Source organism: Hirundo rustica, chromosome 2, assembly GCF_015227805.2.
Source record: "Hirundo rustica isolate bHirRus1 chromosome 2, bHirRus1.pri.v3, whole genome shotgun sequence".
NCBI lineage: Eukaryota > Metazoa > Chordata > Aves > Passeriformes > Hirundinidae > Hirundo > Hirundo rustica.
In genome coordinates this window covers 99,232,817-99,252,575 of record NC_053451.1, presented here as the reverse complement: position 1 = coordinate 99,252,575, position 19,759 = coordinate 99,232,817, and the positions used below count along the sequence as shown (strand labels likewise).

The following is a 19,759-nucleotide window of genomic DNA, read 5'->3' as shown; positions in this document are numbered from 1 at the left end:
TTGGGGGGTTGGTTTTTTTGGTAGGATTTTTTGGTTGTTTTGATTTGGGGACTTTTTGGGTTTTGTTTGTTTGGCTTGTTGGTTGGTTTGGTTTTTTGTAACATGTTTCTTAGGGGCTAGTTTTAGAAGTTGAGAATGTTCATCCAGTAAGTTTTTATTTTGATCATATGTCAATGGACTGTGGCAAAGGCAACATACCTCTGTTATGTCAAACCTAGGGAATCTTTGGTTTTGCTGTCTTCAGTAGCCATGTATAGATCGTTTGAGAAATTGCTGATACCACTCTAACAAACAAGTAATAATCATTATCTTGGAGCACCCAGATTACTTGCCTGAACAAAAATTTTAACAGCATTTAGTATCCATAATGACTCACATTTAAAGCTCATTGACTCAGTAGGAAAACTAGCACAACTTTTAGTGCATATTTGATTAAAGGCATTTGATCTTAGGGAAATTGAATAATCTATAAAATAAGGATCAGGAGGTTTTTTTCTTGTAAAAGTAATTGAAATTCATATAGGGAAAGAACAAAGTATGCATTATTACTCTTTTTATCTCTATTAAGAAATTTTGTTTTATCAAGTTTCTTTTAATTCATTATATGAGTAATTTAAAGCATTTTAGGGCCTCATGTATTTGGCATGCGATTTGGTTCTGTCTCTTGAAGTAAGGTGGTTACTATGGAAACAAAGACACTGGAAGATTTGCATCACTGTTAATTCAGGAACAAATACATTAATTATGAAAACAAAGAAAAATTTGAATTATAAAGTAAAATGAGTTCCTTATTAATTAAAAAATCATGGGTAAAAACTAGTTTTATATATTCGATAGGAACCACTGTGGCAAAAACAAATTTAAAAAATGGAAGTTAATGGAAATGTCATTTCAATATTCAGTAATTTTATCTAGAATATGTAATTCCCAAAATGTAGGTCCTATATCCTGTATAAACAGTTACAACAAAGTGAAAGGCTTACCAAAACTGACTTTTTTCCTATCAGAATGTAACAGCAATTTAGAGAGTAGACATCTTGACATAGTTACAGAGGCAAGATAGGGCATGGTTCTCCTGGCCACTCCTCAGCTATTTGCCCAATTGCCCAAATTCTTGGCCATCTCACAGACACAGGGCAAACCAGCTCATGTACAGAAATAAGGAGTCAAAGGCCCCCATTTTGGGAGAGCCTGACATCCTGAGGGTTTGCAAGTCTTGCCAGGCTTTGCTTTCCGAGCATCTGGAGATACAGGAAAGTATGGACCAGGCCAGTAAGAATTAGAGAGATGTCAGTTCTCCTCTCCTGTATGTAACTCACTTTTAACTGTTAATGGCACTGTAGTGTTCAAAATCAGGGAACAGTTGCGTAATTGAAATAGTTTTAGACTGGGCAAATCAGCTCAAAATACAGCCATGAGCTCAGCAAGCTAGAATGAGAGGCCAAGCCAACCTGTAGGTTGATTTCACTGGAGTGTTTGCTAAAACACATCCATATTTACATGCGTGCCCATGCATATGTACACAGAGCCATACTTAAAAGAATGAACCAGTTACAGATACAGCTCTTTAACTAATGAGAGTGGTCAATAAATCATCAACTGTACATCTCACCCTTTGGAAGGGACCTCCCAAGGTGATATGTTTCAAACTTTCATGTAGATGATTATGTAGACTGTCTGTCCAAACCTCCAGTGATGAGGACTCTCCCTTGTCCCTGGGGAGGCTATTTTAGTAAATGATTGTTCCCACTGTAAAACATGTATTTTTTACATTGAGGCAATATTTCTTCCAGTGCAATTTGTACCCGTTGCTCCTTATCTTCTCTGTGTGGTTGCTTCTGAAGGGATGGTCTGTTTGTAGGTGCTCTTTAAGTATAGGGATATTCTCATGAGGTCCCTTGAGTCTTCACTTATCCAGGGTGATCTTACTTCAGACAATGAAAAAGGAGGAAATTAAAAAGTTGTTGTACAAGAAATCAGGCTCAGCGCTCAATCAGTATTTTGTGACCTCAAAACGCTATTGTTAACCATGTGCAGAAACACCAGAGAGTACTCTGTTCTGTTACACCCCTTGCACATTGCATTACTCATTTTTTTCACTTTACAGGCATGCTTTTTTGTGTATGTTTTGTTTGGCTGAAGAGAAGGTATTTCTCACAAAGTCTATAGGCTCAGCTCTCAGAAACAATGGATGTAGAAAATACAGACGTGAAATAATTCACTGGGAAAATGAAGTTCATATCTTTTCTCCAAAGAAGACTTTGTCTGAGATCAAAATCAAACTGAATTAATTGAAGGCCTCAAGTTGAGACTTCCATGTGCTTTACAGTTTTTATATCTTCCCAAAGTGCCATGAAAATCATACTTATGTAATCAGCATTGACTCATGTTTTCAGCAGAAAAAGTTTGGTAGCCTTGATAGTAGGCAAAACTTCAAAGGCTGTCATAAATCAAATGAATAATTTGTCTGGAGGAAGTCTGTATAAAATGGTCACATTATGTAAATGTGTCAAATGAAATGTTAAGATCTCCCTCTCTCTTTCTCTAGGAATAATTGGATTTGCAGTTCTCTCTAAATTGCTAGTCTTTTTAGAAAAATGTAAGGTCATTTTTCATTACCTGAATTCCTGTCATATTAGGCTTACAATGTTTACAGAAAGATAAACAAAGCTATATGGGAGGGTTCAGCCAAACTCTTCCTACATTTTACTCCTGTTATCCCACCTGATGTAAAGATGATCAGCAGGCCATGTAAGACTAACTCAGTTTTGCATCCTGACTTTAAGTATGCTGGAACGGATAAGATGAAACATTCTAAGATTCTTTGTAAATCATTCAAAGGTCATAAAATCATAGAATATGCTGAATTGGAAGGGACCCAAGATGATCATTGAGTCTAACTCTGGCCCTGCGCAGGACACCCCAACAATCTCACCATGTATGTGCCTGAGAGCATTTTTCGAGCAGTTGTTTATCTCTGTCAATGTTGGTGCTGAGATCACTCCCCCGGGGAGCCTGTTCTGTGGCCCAGCCACCCTCTGGGTGAAAAACCTTTTACAAACTAAACCTCTCCTGACCCAGCATCATGCTGCTTCCTTGAGTGCTGTCACTGGTCATGAGAGTGAGGAGATTGGTACCTGCCCCTCTGCTTCCCCTCCTGAGGATGTTGATGACCACACTCAGGCCTCCCCTCAGCCTCCTCTCCTCCAGGCTGAACAGACCAAGTGACCTCAGCTGCTCCTGATACTGCTTCCACTCAAGGCCCTTCACCATCCTTGTGCTCTTCCTTTGGACAGCCTCCAATAGCTTGATTTCTTTTGTGTACTGTGGCACCCAGAACTGCCCCCAGCACTGGAGGTGAGGCTGCCCCAGCTCAGAGCAGAGGGGACAGTCCCCTCCCTTGCCCAACTGGTGATGCTGTGCCTGATGCCCCCAGGACAGGGTTGGCTCTCCTGGCTGGCTCATGTTCAGTGCTGCTCATGTTCAACTTGTCATCAACCAGGATCCCCAGGTACCTTTTCATGGCTCTGCTCTCCAGCATCTCATTCCCGAGTTTATACACACAACCTGGGTTGCTCTGTCCTAGCTGCAGATTCTGGAATTTGCTTCATTACTCACACCTCTAGAGGACCATCATTTTGCATTTGGCGTTTTGGAGGAAGAAGAGGTGCCAGGAAAATGGCCCTTTAAAATGATGATGATTTATCTGAGTTTTTGAAGACGTTAAAGAAAGGTTGGGCTACACCTGTCACTTGCTGTTCTTGTAGAAAAGGGACTATAGATTTAGGTGTTTTCTATTATTTGTAAGTATTTTGTTCTTAATTGAGCATTTATTGAAATCTAGTGTATCTATGTACTTATAAATTGCTTTTGTTTTCTGAGGATTAAATACTCTCTTTTCTGATGACAGATTTACTAAATTTACTTGTGTAAATTTGTATGCTTAATATTAACGCCATAAGCAAAGAATCTCGTCCTTATTTCATTAGTAAAATGTTCAAAGTCTTTTCCTGTTAGAAGATGCAAAGCTGTTATTGATTGATCCAGTTCTGTTCCAGAACACACAGGCCTTTCCTTTGTGTTTTGCCTTTCAGGTGAAAATCTGAAATGTCAAGAAAGCAAAATTCTAACTCAGAAGAGCACAAAATAATGCTTTAGGAATTGAAACAGACCTGTATTTGTGAGTTTGAAATCTTACAGGTACACATATCTGGGCTTGTACTTGACTTTTTTCCCTAAAAACATCCTTTGATTTCATATAATATGATTTATCACCTTGCAAACTACAGCAGATTTATTTTTATTGTACTTTTAACTGTCTTGTGGGACCAGAGTTCTGTGGCGATATCACAAACATTCTGACACAATCCACTAATTCTTAACTCCCAGAAGTTTTATTCCAGTTTTACCTTTCAAGCTGTGTGTAATCAGAAATAAAAAATAGAAAACGATGTTTGGTATATAGTCATGGGATCTCAATTTTTGATGCAGTAGAATTGGCTTGAGTTAGATTTTATGGTCAGACATGCTGCAAGTGATTATATGAGCGCAGTAAAAACAGAGTACTTGCAAACATACCTTCTTGAGCTAAAACTCGCTACTTTGAAGTTTCTTCTTGCAACTGTTTGTACTAGCATGAACAACTCATTAGTTGAGTTAGTTGATACAAGTTGATTAATTCACATTAGTAATTCACTGTGATCATCACAGAGCTCAGGTAAGTGAACATGCAAGTCTGCTGTGGCTTGCACACGGAATGTTTGCTTCTGCCTGGTTTGATTTTTTAACATTGCATACACACTACTGAGGACTGTTGAAAAATAATGCGTCCCTGCATTATTGGCCTCTCAAATGGTAGTTGGATTAACGCTGAATTGGTTATTTCATTTCTCTGTGAAAGTACACTCCATTAGGGAGTGAAAAATAGTTCTTAGCAGGGGAAGGAGTTATTTCTTCAGCTGTTTTGCTGTCTGTAGCATGCATCCCTCACCCCCTCACCTCATCATTTTTCTTGAACATCCACATTACTTTTCAGACCTTCCTCCCAGAAACTCTTGGCACCATACACTGCCAGCAGAGCAAAAGCCAGAAACTGAGTTCAACTCAGGTTCATAATGTCTAGCAGGAGGTGAGGGGTATGTTGTAGCAGCAGCTGGACAGGTCACAGCATGACCAGAAAAAATGGAGCAAAAATACAAGCATGTTTTGAAAGTAGGAGTAGTAAGGGAGATCAGGATGTCTGGGAATGGGGTTGGATGCACTGGTGAGGGAAGGGAAAGGAAAGCCTTTAGTATTGTACATTAAGTGAGAGAGGATGATACTTCTGCCTGCTGAGTATCTTCTTAGTATGCTTTTCTTTCGTTTATCATTGCAAAATACAAGGGAAAAATTAAGTCCTGGATTTGTCATGGTTATTTTTCTAGTCTATCTGTATTTAAAATATATTCAGAACTTTAGGTTTCCAGCTAAAATTTGTGGGGGGGTTGTTGCTGTTTTGGTTTAATTTTAGTCTTTTTTAGGTTTGGGGTGGGTTGGTGTTTTTGCTGGTGGTGGTGGTTAGTTAATTTGAAATCTTGAGTTGATCTCTACGGAAGTTTTGGCAATAAAGACTAGGTAGCTCAGAACAGAAATTTCACCTGACTATGACAGAAATACAAAACAAAATCTGCTTCCAAGTCACAATCTGTATCTTGTAATTTATACTCCCTATTTAGTTTAAGTTCACCTCACCACCATCACATTCTTTTAATAAGTCCCTAAGTATGTAATAAGATTATTTAATGTTGTTATCTGGTTTTATCCATAGCAAATTATAAAGTCAAAAATTTAAATATAATAACACCTGAAATCTGAGCCAAAGATTAATACCTTGGACTGGCTACCTACAACAGAGGCTAGACAGAGTTATAGAATAAAGTAATGGCAAATTCTGAACAAATAATATTGTCTCTTGTAAATGTGGCATTTCCATTTTAGACAGGGTATTTTTTTCTAAATGTGTATGTACTGTAGACAACCAATGTACATCATATTCTTTATATTTAAAATAATAGTAAAGGAGGCAGTTTTACAATATTTATTGTGAAATGAATGTTTTACACATTATAAATGCTCCAGGTGCAAGAATAATATAAACAGGTGCTCTCAAGGAATCTGATCTGGTTGCTTTTATTCTTTCTAGATTTTTTCCATTATTTAAATACTGGAAAAAAATTAATGTATTCTTAGGTCCTTTTTATTCTTTTTTTATCTTTCGTATCTCTTTACAAAGATACAGCGAAGCTGCTGTTAAAGAAAAAAAAGCAAACTGAAAAACTCATGACCATTGTCCATCTTGGGTGTAGCTTCTGTGAGGCTTTTTCACTGCCCAAGGTGTATCTGTTGAAGGCCTTTAATAAATACCTACTTTATTGTCTAATTCTGTCTAGCCTCTGTTCTAGGTAGCCAGCCCAAGGCATCAAGATGTTATTATTATTTTAGTCACTCCTAAATGTGAGATCTGGTGCTTGATCAAAAGCTTTGTATAGAAAAATACTGATAAATTATATTATCTGGTCAGGTTACAAGAATTTTAGATGAATGTTTAAGCCTTCTATTCAAAAAGTTAAACTTATATCTAAACTTGAAAACTGTGAGAAACTCAAGTTCCCCACACCAAACTTCCTTCAGGGCATTTACTCCATCTAGTAGATGGTTTTACTTTGCTGAGTAGGAAATAGAGTAAATTAGAAGAAAACTGAGAGATTTACACTTCTGTCTAGAAAAAGCTCTAACCATGGGCAGCAGGGCAGTGAGCATGTGACAGAATGAGCACCAAGGTGGGCAGATGTCAACTTTTTAATGGCAAGTCTGCAAGGTGTATGTTATATGGTATATTCACCACATGGAAAAGGTGGAGCCATCAATGACTTTAGTGAGGAAAAAGCAGAGTGCTCCAGAGTGTTATAATTAGCTCATGGTATGCTTCTTGGCAAAATTTCAGACAGTTCATAAACACAAAAAACTAAGCCTCATAAAACACAATGGTAAATGGTTCTTTGGTTAGTGTAATTCACCCTGTGTCAGAATTGGGGTTTCTGCTTAGCCGGTTCGGTGACATTTGCCTCATGCACCACGACATTGGACAGTGGGACGAGCATTTTCCAAAAGAGGTGCAGTTCTCTGGCTTCCCTTGGGTTTACCAATGGTGCCTGTATGACTCCTCATGCTCCACTAGGGCAACAGCTGGGAGTGTGTTTTGTTCACAGATGCACCTGTGTCCTCCCTAGAGTGGAACTGCTCCGGCAGTGCCTCCCATTTCTTGACTCGGCGCTGCTGGTGCTCTGTGTCAGCCCAACTGCCCCGCGCTGCACAAAGCCAGTGCGAGTCCTGGCCGTGCCCCACCTTCTAGCCGTGCCAGATGGACTCACAGCTTCACTCTCTGGATGGACAGTTAATATCCTCAGGAGGGCAGTCAATAAATATCCTTCAATGTGTTGGTTGCCTTACTGAGACACAAATGAGAAGGGTGCAGCTGCCTCAAGTGTCAGCTTTACTGCGGGCCAGCAGAAAGAGCTGAATTAGGCTGGTGACAGGTCTGCTTACCTAATGCAGGCCAAGTCACCACGTTGATCTACTTCATTTCTTACCTATCAAGTTTCCCTTTCTAGCCTGCCTGCTTTGCATAATACTGAATTGTTTTTACATGTACCCACTTAGATAAGATGGAATTTTTCAACTGCAAAATGCGGTAATATGTATTGACTGATTAAACCCAGATTTTTTTTCCACAATAAAACCTCTTAAATAAGTACAACTTTCAGAAATGTTTAGGCAGACATCTGTAGAAATCAGGACTTTAATAGCACTGCATAAATTTTGGTTCTCTAGATATTATTTTTGTTTTGTTTTCGTATAGATGCCTGTCACTGGTAATGTGGAAAACTTAGAATTTCAGGTTTTGGAATGAAAACTTCCCAGATCTTGCTTGAGCAGGATTACATTATGCATCTCATGGGCAGGAGCTCATATTGAACTCCTGGTTTTAAACACTTTCCATGTCCTGGGAGGCTGGAAGTACATTTAGCTAGGGTGCTGCAGGACAGCTGTGCAATAGTTCAGGTTGTCCCCAACCCCCTTCATTGCACTGGATTAGCCCATGGGGAAAAGAATGAGTTTATAAGCCTTCTAGCCCACTACAAGTCTTTAATGACATGCATTAAATTCAGGGTGTCTGGTATTTGTTGTGCTCTTTTAACACTTCAGCTTCCAGTTTGACTCCTGAATTGAGGCAGGAAAAAAAGGTAAAATGTATTGTGACCTCAAATATTCTTACACTTTTGCAAACCTTTATTAACTCACATATCAATCCAAGCTGTGTTTTCATTTTTAATGTGGTCAGATGCTAGATCTATTCCTTCTTGATCCTTCATTCCTGATTATTATTCTGGTCCTTCTTTGATTAATGACTCATTTAAAATAGAACTGAAACCGCCCAGATCCCAACCAAGTTAACATTTGGATACCTTCTAATAGTTTAATTGGAAAAAAACCCAAACAAACCCACAACAATTTGTCGTATACAGTCAGTGTTGTCACTGTCTAAACTAGAAAAAAATTTTTTTAATAAGTTTGAATGCCTCTGTTAAAAGAAAATGCTATTCTCACTTCATTTTTGTATGTCCTTCCATTACAACAACAAAATAACTATGAAAATAAATATGCAGTGAAAATTTCATTGACCTGTGTTCTCGGTAAACATGGTCCCTGCTATGGGCAAACAGTTTTTTAAGTACATATAATGTTTCTTTTCCAAACTTACAATACGCATCAATGGAAAACGTTTGCTATAGGGTGCTATATATATAGCTCTTGTCCTGTTCTTTTTCCTCAGAGGCCCCAGGCATGAAATTTCTCTTTCTCCAAAAGAGAAGAAGCAGTGAAGGAAGACTGAAGAGCAGCTCATAAAACAGATTAGTTTAGTTAAAAAAATGGGCAGAACTGCACTTACAAACAGCAAGAGCCCCTGGTATATTTCAGGGCATGCTTTGCAGAGACACAAGAGTGTAATTGGAGGCTCTTCCTAGAATATTTTTTCTCAGTTAATAAAGATTTTATGTGGTAAAGAATTTGAAGTGCTTGGATTTCCTTTAGTTTCCACAAAGTCCCGTGTTAAATAGTGATTAATATAAAATTGTGACATTCCTATGAAATATGAAAATATTTAATACTCAACTTAGTTAGTTAACTCAACTTAACTTAGTTAACATCATTAGAGTCATAATGGCTGCCCATGCAGATATTTTCATTGTGCTTTTAATAAAAATAGTCCTGGACAATTAATTAACAGTGCAGTATCTCATGGGTCTTTCCTTGTGATATACTGTAATCACTTGAGGTAAAAATCCTAGTTCCCAGGAGTCTATCAATATCATAGCTGTTATTTCTTTACATATAGGAACGTGGAGTGCAGTTGTCAGGCTCTGCATGTCTGAGACTTGAAGTCCTATTAAAATGTTACCATTCCCTGGCTGGACAAAGGCAGAGTTGATCACATGAATACTACCGAAGAGTAATCATCTGTTTCAGGACAAGTATATAGAAAAAAATAAGTTCAGGTTTTTCCATATGCACCTGGCATGTCCATTTAAATAAAGAACACCAAAGGAAGCATGAAGCTCACATATACCCCAACCCTGTCCCTAAACCATGCTTGATATTCTGGTAGTTATTCCGTATTTGATTGGCAGTTTTTTTAATAGGTCAGGCACAAGTCCTGGAGGCAACAGGACTAATTCGTGTCACTATGACGAGGTGAAAATATAACTGCAGCACATGCAGCATAATGCCTCCTTCATGGATTAGGAAGAAAACATTTCAGTGAAGATGTGTTTGCATGGACTGTGTTAGTGACAGGGAGTATATTTATGATCTCTAATCAGCCTGCAAGTACTAAAGATTGATCTGCCATGTCAACACCACCCTGTTTTCCCTGCTGGCTTCCTTGAGTAAGTTAGAATGTGATCACACTTCTGCTTTGTGATGTTTTATTCCTCGTCTACAGCCGTGTAACTGTGTGGATTTAAGTTACACACCTTAACTAACCCAGTGTGTAAGTGTATAAACTGTTTCATTTTGACTGGTTGTAAAGAGGTGATGAGAAAGGGGCTGTGGTTCTCAAGAAACCTATGTAATTACTAAACTTAATTTTGACTATGCGAAGTTGTTTTCCTTAAACCAGGAGATAGCCTCAAAATATGCTTTACTCTGGTCAGTTCTACATCAGAATCAAGGGAAATGCGAACTGCAGTCAATGCTTGCTGCCAAAAGGCTTTGGTCGTGGTGGATTTGATAAAAATGGTGATCGGGACTATTGTTACATATACTATCCCATAGTGTGTGTCTTAGCACGTGCAGCAGTTTAAGTGGACCAGTTCTCAAAGCTTTCCAGTAAGCAGTGAGTGGAAAATTCAAATGACTGCTTATATTTACCAGTGGGAGAAAAAAAAAAAATTTAATAAGAAAAATACAGTTGCTTTACTTCAAAAGGAATTGAAAATCTTATTAGATTTGGTAGAGATCTGTTTTATTTTTTGGCTTTTTAAATAGACATTTTTTTATGGACAGTGTCTCTAAGAAGATGATCTTGGGGATGCTTTTTCTGTCTGCTGTGACATAAGGCAGGAGTACACAACTCAGCATTTCTCTTCTTTAGAAGCTTACAATTATTTATTTTGACAGCACTTCTAACCCATATAGTAGCTTAGGATTGTCTGTGCTACCTTCTTATTTTAGAGAAGTATTGCTTTGCGTGAGACTGTTAATTTGGCAAAGGGCATGGGTTCACATTTGGTTTTCATAGACTGATAGATTTAAAGGCTAGAAGAGACTGTTACGATCATCTAGTCTGACCTCCCACTTCAATCAGGACACAAGCCTCATGCAATTGTTGCTGCAACATGATCATGACTTCAGCAGCAACATGATCATGAGCTAGACAGCAGCTTAAAAAATGCGATCAATACTGAGTTGCCTTCCTCTAGTTTTTTAGCATTAATTTTTCCAACTTAAGACTCCTGTCCCTGGATCATATCATTTTATAGGCATGCAGAGTCAAAATGAAACATCATCCTTAACTGTCCTTTTCAATTACATGTCTGTGGTTTCATTTACTTGGATTTATCCCAAGATTATAGGAATATTTATGTTGTATAATTGTCAGACCATGCTAAATGGTCAGTAAGCATTCTTTTCACTTTATATTGGATGTTGTAAAAACAGTTTCAAAGCATGCGTGGAATGTCAAGATCTTGGGCTGGATCTACATTGATAAGACAGGAAGCATTCAGCCTTGCTTTTGCTTTTTGAGAGCAGTTTGCATCTACTGAGTTAACATAACGTGAAACCTGTCCACAGAGCAAATGCAGAGCAACTATTGTGCTTCTTAAAAAAATATAAGAACAACACCAGAGTTTTGAAGGTCAGTTTTTAATAGACAGATAACAATTATAATTAGCAACTGACAAAAAAAAAAAAAAAAAAAAAAAGGTAAGAAAAGGAAGGTGCAAATGTTTAAGAAATTATGATTTACCTAGAACAGTACCAAAAATACAATTGTAGTTTGGTATGCCCAACAGAACAGCAGTAGGAAATTAGGTGGGAAGGAGGAAGATACTTGGAATCAGGTTACTCTGCTACTCATTTTCACATGCACTCATCATAATGCGAGAGCACACTTTCTTCAGACTTCAAACCTGGCTAAAATTCACTCTCCCAGGAACTCTGGTCTACGACAACTAGATTCATTTTCCAAGTTGGCTGGACCTCTGAATCTGGCACTGTTCTCTTATGCAACTGGGGAAGTTCCTGGTGTGGATGAAAAATGAGGTTGCAACACTTTGGAAAGTCTCTGAGCAAACATCTGTTTCTGAAATTCAAGTGTTCAGGCCTTTTCTGTGTCCCCCTTTGTGGAGTAAAGAAAGAGGGCAGAGCTCAAACACTGCGACTTTACTATCGCATGGTAGCTAAAGCGGCTTCATGGTCTGCCTGAGAAAATAATAGGGGAAAGTACTAGAGGAAGATACTGCAAAGAGAAAATCTGGGTAAACATACTGCAGGAATTGATCAAGTTTTATGAGCTTTAAAACTTTCGAATCAGGCCACTTTTAAGAGCTGCCGTTCAGTACTGCCCTAGTGGAACTGGGAAAGATTGACATTAATTTCAGACAGCAGCCACCGGGTTCTTGTCATCTAGTAAAACATTAACAGAAACTGATGTCTTTCAACAAAAATTTAACAAAATTCTGATGATTCTTGACTTAAAAAAAAAAAAAACAAAACCAAAAAAACCCCCCTCTTGCATACCAAACTGCGTGGAAACAAAATTCTAGGCTTTCCAAATTGAAAATTACACAGTTCAAGGAGATAGAGCGTGGGAATGGATTAACTCCAGTTTTTCCAAGGCAACTCACTTGTTTCATAGTTTTCTTCCATTTTCACAGTCAGGAAATGCAGAAGATATCAAGAGACCTGTGTGAAGCCGTAATAATATATATAGGCTTACGTTTATGGTCACTGGATAGGAAACTTACAATAAGATTTTGTTCTTCATCTTATATATATATGTATATGTATATGCAGGAATATAGATTATTATATCCAGATTTTGGAAATATCCTTAGTATAATAATCTATATATAATCTATGGGTCAATACATTTCTGTTTCAGAGAAAAATGCTGACTCTTCATGTATTAATGGCCTTAGTTGCAGAGAAATAACTTTCATTTATTTAAAATCATTGCAGTGTTTCACAACCATTTTGAATACATTTTTTCTTCATAGTATATATAGGTAGCTACTGCTAGTATTTTTCATGTTCAGTAATACATTTGAAATTCGGTAACCTCAATCAAGAATGCACAATTTCCATTGATACATTTTAGTGTAAAATATTAAAATATGTAAAAAATTAATATATAAGGTTAGAAGTTTTATAAATAAAATTTCAAGAGTATTTGCACATTTGAATAATATTAAGGAACTGTTTATTGAAGGCAAAAGTTATCTTTGTTATTATCTTTAAAAGTTATCTTTGATATTGTAGCTATATATAATATTTTGCCTATGAGTCTCAGCCCTGCAAAGGGACATTTGACAGCACAGCCAACATGCCTTTGCAACTGAGATCATTCACAGTATGGCTTATGGAAATGTAGGATCCAGCACAAGCAGTTCAGTAAAATGCCCGTTCTTGTTACTCTTTGTTTTAATGGGATATAAACTAAATGTAGTGTAGAAGGTATTTTACAGCCAGAGCTTGTCATACACAATATTCGTGCCTCTGCTGGGAAGAAAATGCCAAAATTATGTACTTCAAGCACCCATCACGCTTCATGGAAGGGTGATGTACACAAAACCCTCAAAATGTTTTGCTTTCCTTAGTGGAACTGAACTGACTGCCTCTCCAGTGCTTACAGGATCAACCCTGGTACATTCCAAAGTGTGTGTCATTCAGCATCTAAATACTGCCATCTTCATTTGTTTGTAGCCACATGCAAAAATGGGAAGGGAACTGCATGGCTGCAGAAAGGGAGGGCAAAAAGTAAAGTGTTTTAAATAGCATGAAATAGGTAAGGAATAGTAACAGGAGAAAACACACACACACACACACTCTCAATGCTTGTATGGAGGTGGGAGTTGAGGGAGGATTATACAAGTCAAGTAAGTTAACGGTAGCTGTGGGAAAATGATAGAATAGATACACCAGAGGGAAAGTAGTAGTGTGGAGTGAAGAAAGTCATTAATAAAATATGAGGAGGGTTGAAATTAATGAAAGTTGTGCAGAGACACTTGCAGCCCTTGTCAGGAGAAAAGCACAGGACCCACTTCAGGTATTCTTGTTCAGTAACTCCAGGGAGTGGGTCAGAGCTGCCACAGACCTGCTCCTCGTGTGCTTGTGTTTCCCTCCTGTGGATACAGGGGGGAGAAGGGAAGCTTAAACATTTGTTGCTAGATCTCAATCTCCCATGCAATTGCAGGGAGCCAGGATGCAGCCTCAGATCTGTGATCTGGAAAGGACTTTTCTCTACCACAGTTGCAGATATTTATGGCAGCCATAATCAGTTGATAAACACAGAAACATGCCACAAGTTCTCTCTAAAGAGCAGTCATTGAAGACAGAGTTTGTGAGTAGGTATTTCATTCTTACCCTTGAAAGGATGTTTTTCTTTAGAACTATGTATTGAAAGATATAACTGTGCTGAACTAGGGAATAAAATCAAATAGATCAAACCCCACCCCAGCACTTCAAATCCAAGGAAGAAAGCTGACCAGTTCTGAGACCTCAGTTAGCGGCAGGCTTTTAAATTCAGATATTAGACTGAAAGCAGGAAATAAGGATTCAAAAATGTTCTCAGTTAAAAATAAAAATTTCTTTTGGGGAAATGTTCTTGCCTTTTCTGGTATTCTCCTTGCTCATTTTTTTTTCCTCCTGAATAAAACTAATTGCTTAATCTGATTATTATTAGATTAGGTCCTTAGGTCCTTAGAAAACCAATTTTCCAGAATTCACTCTTGAAATTTTTGGTCTCTTGTCTTGCATAGGCAGTGCATCTAATTCAATCAAACATGTAATTGAACATATCAGTATGAAAGTCTCATGTTCATACCCGTGTAATTAGATTTTTCAAATATTCACCAAATTATTAAAATCTTTGAAATGTTTTTCTTTTATTTTAACAGCAAAATTTGGAGAGTAACCTCACCAACCTTATTAAGAGGAACACTGAACTGGAAACTCTTCTGGCAAAACTCATTCAGACCTGTCAACATGTAGAAGTGAGTACTGACCTCCATTAGAAATGCTTATAAACTTAATTACATTCATTTCTAGCATCCAGGAGCAAACATTTAAACAAACTAACAAACAAAACCCAAAAAACAACGAAACAAATAAAACCAAACAAACAAGTGAAGAAATTAATTTAAATAATGGTAAAATGACTTAAAGTTTTTTCACTGATAAGTGGTATTGTCAGTAGAGATAACTTCCTTTACATTCCTTTCTATCCTGTTTTAATTATGGTGTGTTGGTATGGCCTCCCCTGCTACTGCACTTGAACACATCATTTTCTACCTGTAACATTTGTCTTCATTTGTCTTTCCAGGTCCTTTGTGAGATAGAGGAATATTTACAGGTGGAAAATAAAGGCAAAAAAATAGGAACACCCAGATTCACAGCCTCATTTAGGTTTCTGTTTATCACTGGTTTTCTTTATGTTTTCTTCTTTAGTTTCAATCAGAATTAACTATCTAAATACATATCTGTACCCAAATGCCACACACAAAATATATTTATCTTCCAAAGAAGACAGGCTCTTACACGCCTTTTAGTTGCTTCACTCACATATCCCACTCTGAGTAACAAAAAAAGTCTTTATCATGGTGGGATCTGAACCTATACTTTCCCCTCCCCAGGAAGGGTGAAAAAAAGTTCACCCAAAAAAAGGCAAAGCAAGCAAAACAAAACAAACCCAAACCAACCAAAGCCAAACAACTCCCTATTCTTCCAAAGAGAATATCTATATTTCTTTCTGCTCCACTTCTCTACAGCCTTACCAACTTCACAGAGCTCAATAAAACCATAAAATCTATCCACTGTATGAGACATTAGGTGGGTGGTTTAATTTCCTTATATAGGCACCAATAAAGGCAGGCAGAACAGCTGGAATGACATTAGTAGGTACTGAGACACAGAGACACAATTTCTTCCTCTGCATCTAAAACTCAGAGCAGACCCCGTGAAGCAGATGGGCTCAGGACAGCACAAGGCCTCTTCTTCATTGGTGGCCTATGTCCAAGATGTGCTAGGTCTGAAAATTTAAAATTGCTCCTCCGTCATCTCTGCAGCTCTGCAATATATTAGCAGCTGTAAGTCTAGTATTACAGAGAATCCAACTTGTTCAACTGGTAACAGATGCGCTACTGTCCCCGGAGTCCTGTTTTAGAATATTTCTCTGTAGATACAAGGCAATTGCAGTGTAGTTGTTAATGAATTTCTACCATGTTTTATTCATCAAATTAGTCTAATTAGCATTTAAATTAGCTAAATATTAAGAAATGAGCTTCAGTCAAAACCTTGGACCTCGGCTGCGCTGGAAATTGGGCAAGTGGGGATGGAGAAGTAGACTTTAAAGTTTTCTCTGTGTCTCAGAGCCCTGTGAAAACTTCAGATATGATGTGCGTATCTGCAGCATTGGGAAAACCATGACTTAGATAGATTTTTGAAAAATCAGTACACTCTTTTTCTTCTTGCTTGTTCAGGAGAGAAATTCAGCCCAAGCCAGGAATCTGAATTAAAAATTAAATTAAGCAGTGTATTGGCTAAAACATTAACAATGCATATTTAAAATTACAAAATATTAGGAAAAGTTTCCAATGACAGTGTTAGTTTTGACATATGAACTCACTGAAATGTTGAAACTGAATAGGAAGTTAGTTGTACAGTGAATGCTTTCTTTTTCATTTTTAGATATATTATGTTACAGATAATAATGTAAAATACATTGTACATCATTTGTAAACATGTAAAAACATAGGTAGTAAATTTAAAGACTTCTACTACCTACTTTGATTTTCCTTACTTAATTTGAAATACTTTTGATTTAGATTTTGGGGTCTTTAAAACCATGTTTTTTAAAAAAAGGAAATAAGCTTTCAGTTTCACATATAGTTTGAACAACAAGGAAGGAAAGGAAATTTTTATTATTCCTTGAATTGAAGTTACCAAGACTTTACTCTGAGATATATAAACTTCATGCTAACTAACATTTATTTGTAGCTACAAAGAGTAACATTTCTTTTTAAGCCTTTATCATGTCATAAGCCAAAGAATTCAACATTACATGAAAAATGAAAAAGGAATGTCTTTTTTGGTTTGATATGGAGCAGAAGTTGATCTTTCCAAAAATGAACAACAAACAGGCTCCGTGTGTTTTGAATAAACGAATCCTTGCCAGTCAACCCAAATGTTGTCACAAAGCCACTGTTTCTCATCAGCCAAGTGAGCTGTCAGTGGCTTCCCAGGAACTAGCTTTATGGCAGATTTGTGATCCACCCATGCATCCTTCCCAACTGTACTTTCATCCATAGCAAAGACCAAATCCCAGTCTCTCTATGTTTTAAAACTAATGCTTATTCCTTTCTGAAACAGTTATTTTCTTTTTTTCTCCCCCGAGCACACAAGGACTGATCAGAGATGTTGATAATCTATAAACTGGAGGCCTTACAGCCACTGGGGAGGGGGTATCTGGTTTGGTCTCTCATCACAGCAATGGAGACATAAATCTTGCCTCTTTTTAGATGGAGTTTATCAATTTATGACAGGATTTATCCTGATGGAGAACCTGATCTTGGGAGACTCAAGAAGTTCTCTTCCAGTCTTGCATTCCAATGGGTGGTTCTGGTCATAAAAGTAGGAAAACTTTTGTGGATAGATCAAGCCAAACCTATATTCTTTTCTGCTTTAAGTAAGGTATAGTATTAAGCATTTTATAACAATAATAATTTTAGCATCTGAATGTCTGCTCTCATGCCTAACATGGATTAGTTTATTAGCTTACAGCAACAATTTTTAAAATTCCATTTTCTTAAAGGGAACCACACCCTGAAATATGATCGCTTGAGACTATAAAACCCTTTTCCATCCCAAATCTTTCTGTTTCTTCAGGAGCACACTGACACACTTGTTCAACTCATCTTTCAGACACATCTCTAACATGTTTTTCGTTTTACACTAATTTTTCTGTCTTTCCACTCTCAGTAATCCTGTCTGTCATTACTTGGTTTTGCAGAAACCCCGAAGGCTGTTAATCAGGAAATCCCCCTCAGAGGCCATGGCAAGTCTGCAGCCTCGTGCTTTTGGCCTGGCAGCTTTCTGCAGCGCACTGCCTCACCCCGGGCAGCTCGCTGGGCTCCCTGGTGGGACAGCTCTGCTCCTCACCCCGTGCAGGGAGGGCAGCTGTGCCTGCCTCCCCTGGGACAGCAGCGTTGGCTGCAGAAAATGATAAGCTGATTCATAGGATAAAATTGATGTTTCTCCACAAATTGGGAGAATGGAATAGAAATGGCTACTACTTGGATATGTATTTCTTTGGAATCCTAGTTCACAGCGTTCACGTTACTGATAGTATCCGTAGAAGCCTCTTTTAAGAGCATTAAAAACTGTCTTGGATAATTTTGTCTTGCAGGAGCTTTGTACAAGTCTTCCAAACACAGTTTTGTAAAATAGGGATAGACAGGCCCAGGATATGGCACTGTAGGTGAATCCCTGGGTGACAGCACCCCTGTGGCCACACCAACCCACTTCCAGGTTTCCCTCCATCCTGCTGTGTGCTGGAGGGGCCCCAGGGTGGTCTGCAGCGCTGCAGCACTGCCTGTGAGCACTGCAGCACTGCCAGCCTCCCCTGCACGCCTGCCCCATGCAGGGTGATGGGGCTGCATCCTGCTCTGCCGGCTGTGCCTCTTCCAGCTGTATGCAGCTCGGGATTTAGCCACTTCTTATTGGGATCAGGGGAGGGTATAATGCTGTCAGGGTTTAGGCTGTCCCCCTGGTTTCAGTGTTACAGGTTTCTCTAAGTGCTGTGTCACAGAAAATTCACTTCTTTGTCATAATTTCCACTCTACAACTGTGTGAGGTTTCTGTAGAAGTCTTTTAGACTCATTGACACAAGGCACAAATTTGAACATGAGCCTCCCTCATGCCAGTTACTTCCTTTCTAAGTTATTTGAGTTTTGTTTTTTGATTTTTTTTCCTCATCTCTTCTAGGAAATGCATGATTAAATGTCTGTTATACAGTCAATACCATGAAGCTTCTCATCTGTTAGACAGAAACATAATCTGAACTCAGCTGGAGGAGAAATTGGAGCAATTATCTCGGGGGGAGGAGAAGGGAAATAGGTTTTGCTTGCAGACAGCTTTACAGCATCTGTATCTCAGTCTGTTTGTTTTGTTTTGAATTCACCAAATATCCTAGGAAGCAGATTCTGGACAACACTGTAAAATAATTTTTTGTTGTATAAAGAGGAGGCATTTTCCTCTACTTGTGTAACCCTCAAACTGCTGCATCCTTTGCTCTACATGTAATAGAAATGCTCCATTTCTAGCCCACTTCTAAAGATCTGCTGCAGGCAAAATTGCAGTGTAAAGTTCCCAGTCAAATACTGGGTCTGTGTGTGTCAAATGGTGTTTTTTATAGTCATGTTATATAATCACCTGAATAAAAAGTAGTATTTTAAAATAACCTTTATTTCACTGGCACAGATACTCAACACACACTTATCAGATACATTTTAAATCAGTGCAAAGCAGTAGTGCAAAACCGATGAAGAGAAGATGGCAATGCCTAAAAAATCCTGCTGTTGCTATGTTTATGTAAGGCTGATAAAAAAGTAATGAGCTGAACAGGAAAATTTTATAATAATGGAATTTTGAGTCTAGTAAGGCTTCAGCAACAAGATAGCTCCTTCAAATTTTGCAACAAAACGCCTTCATCAATTTTTGTATGGCATTTCTGTTACTCGAGAGACAGCAAAATCAAAACTCAGCTGTCTAAACAATTCCCAAAGGACACTTGAAAAATAAAGATGCTTTGTCTGTCACAATAAAAGACAGTGAGTATTCTGATTTCACAAATTTTCACAGTACTTACTCCTTGAGATTTGGGATTATTTTGTCAAAACTCAAGTAAACTGAGAAGTTCTCAGTAGGAAAATTTAGTTGG

General features: G+C 38.0%; 1 protein-coding gene across 4 annotated transcripts in view; it reads left to right on the top strand.

Annotated features, from left to right (window-relative positions):
* The window catches only part of MID1 (midline 1), a 138,127-nt gene that overhangs the window by 82,717 nt on the left and 35,651 nt on the right, over nucleotides 1-19,759 (top strand). For all 4 annotated transcript variants that reach the window (XM_040056613.2, XM_040056616.2, XM_040056614.2 and 1 more), the window contains one exon: nucleotides 14,721-14,816. In XM_040056613.2, the coding sequence (XP_039912547.1) occupies nucleotides 14,721-14,816 (96 nt within the window). The remainder of the gene's footprint in view (nucleotides 1-14,720; nucleotides 14,817-19,759) is intronic.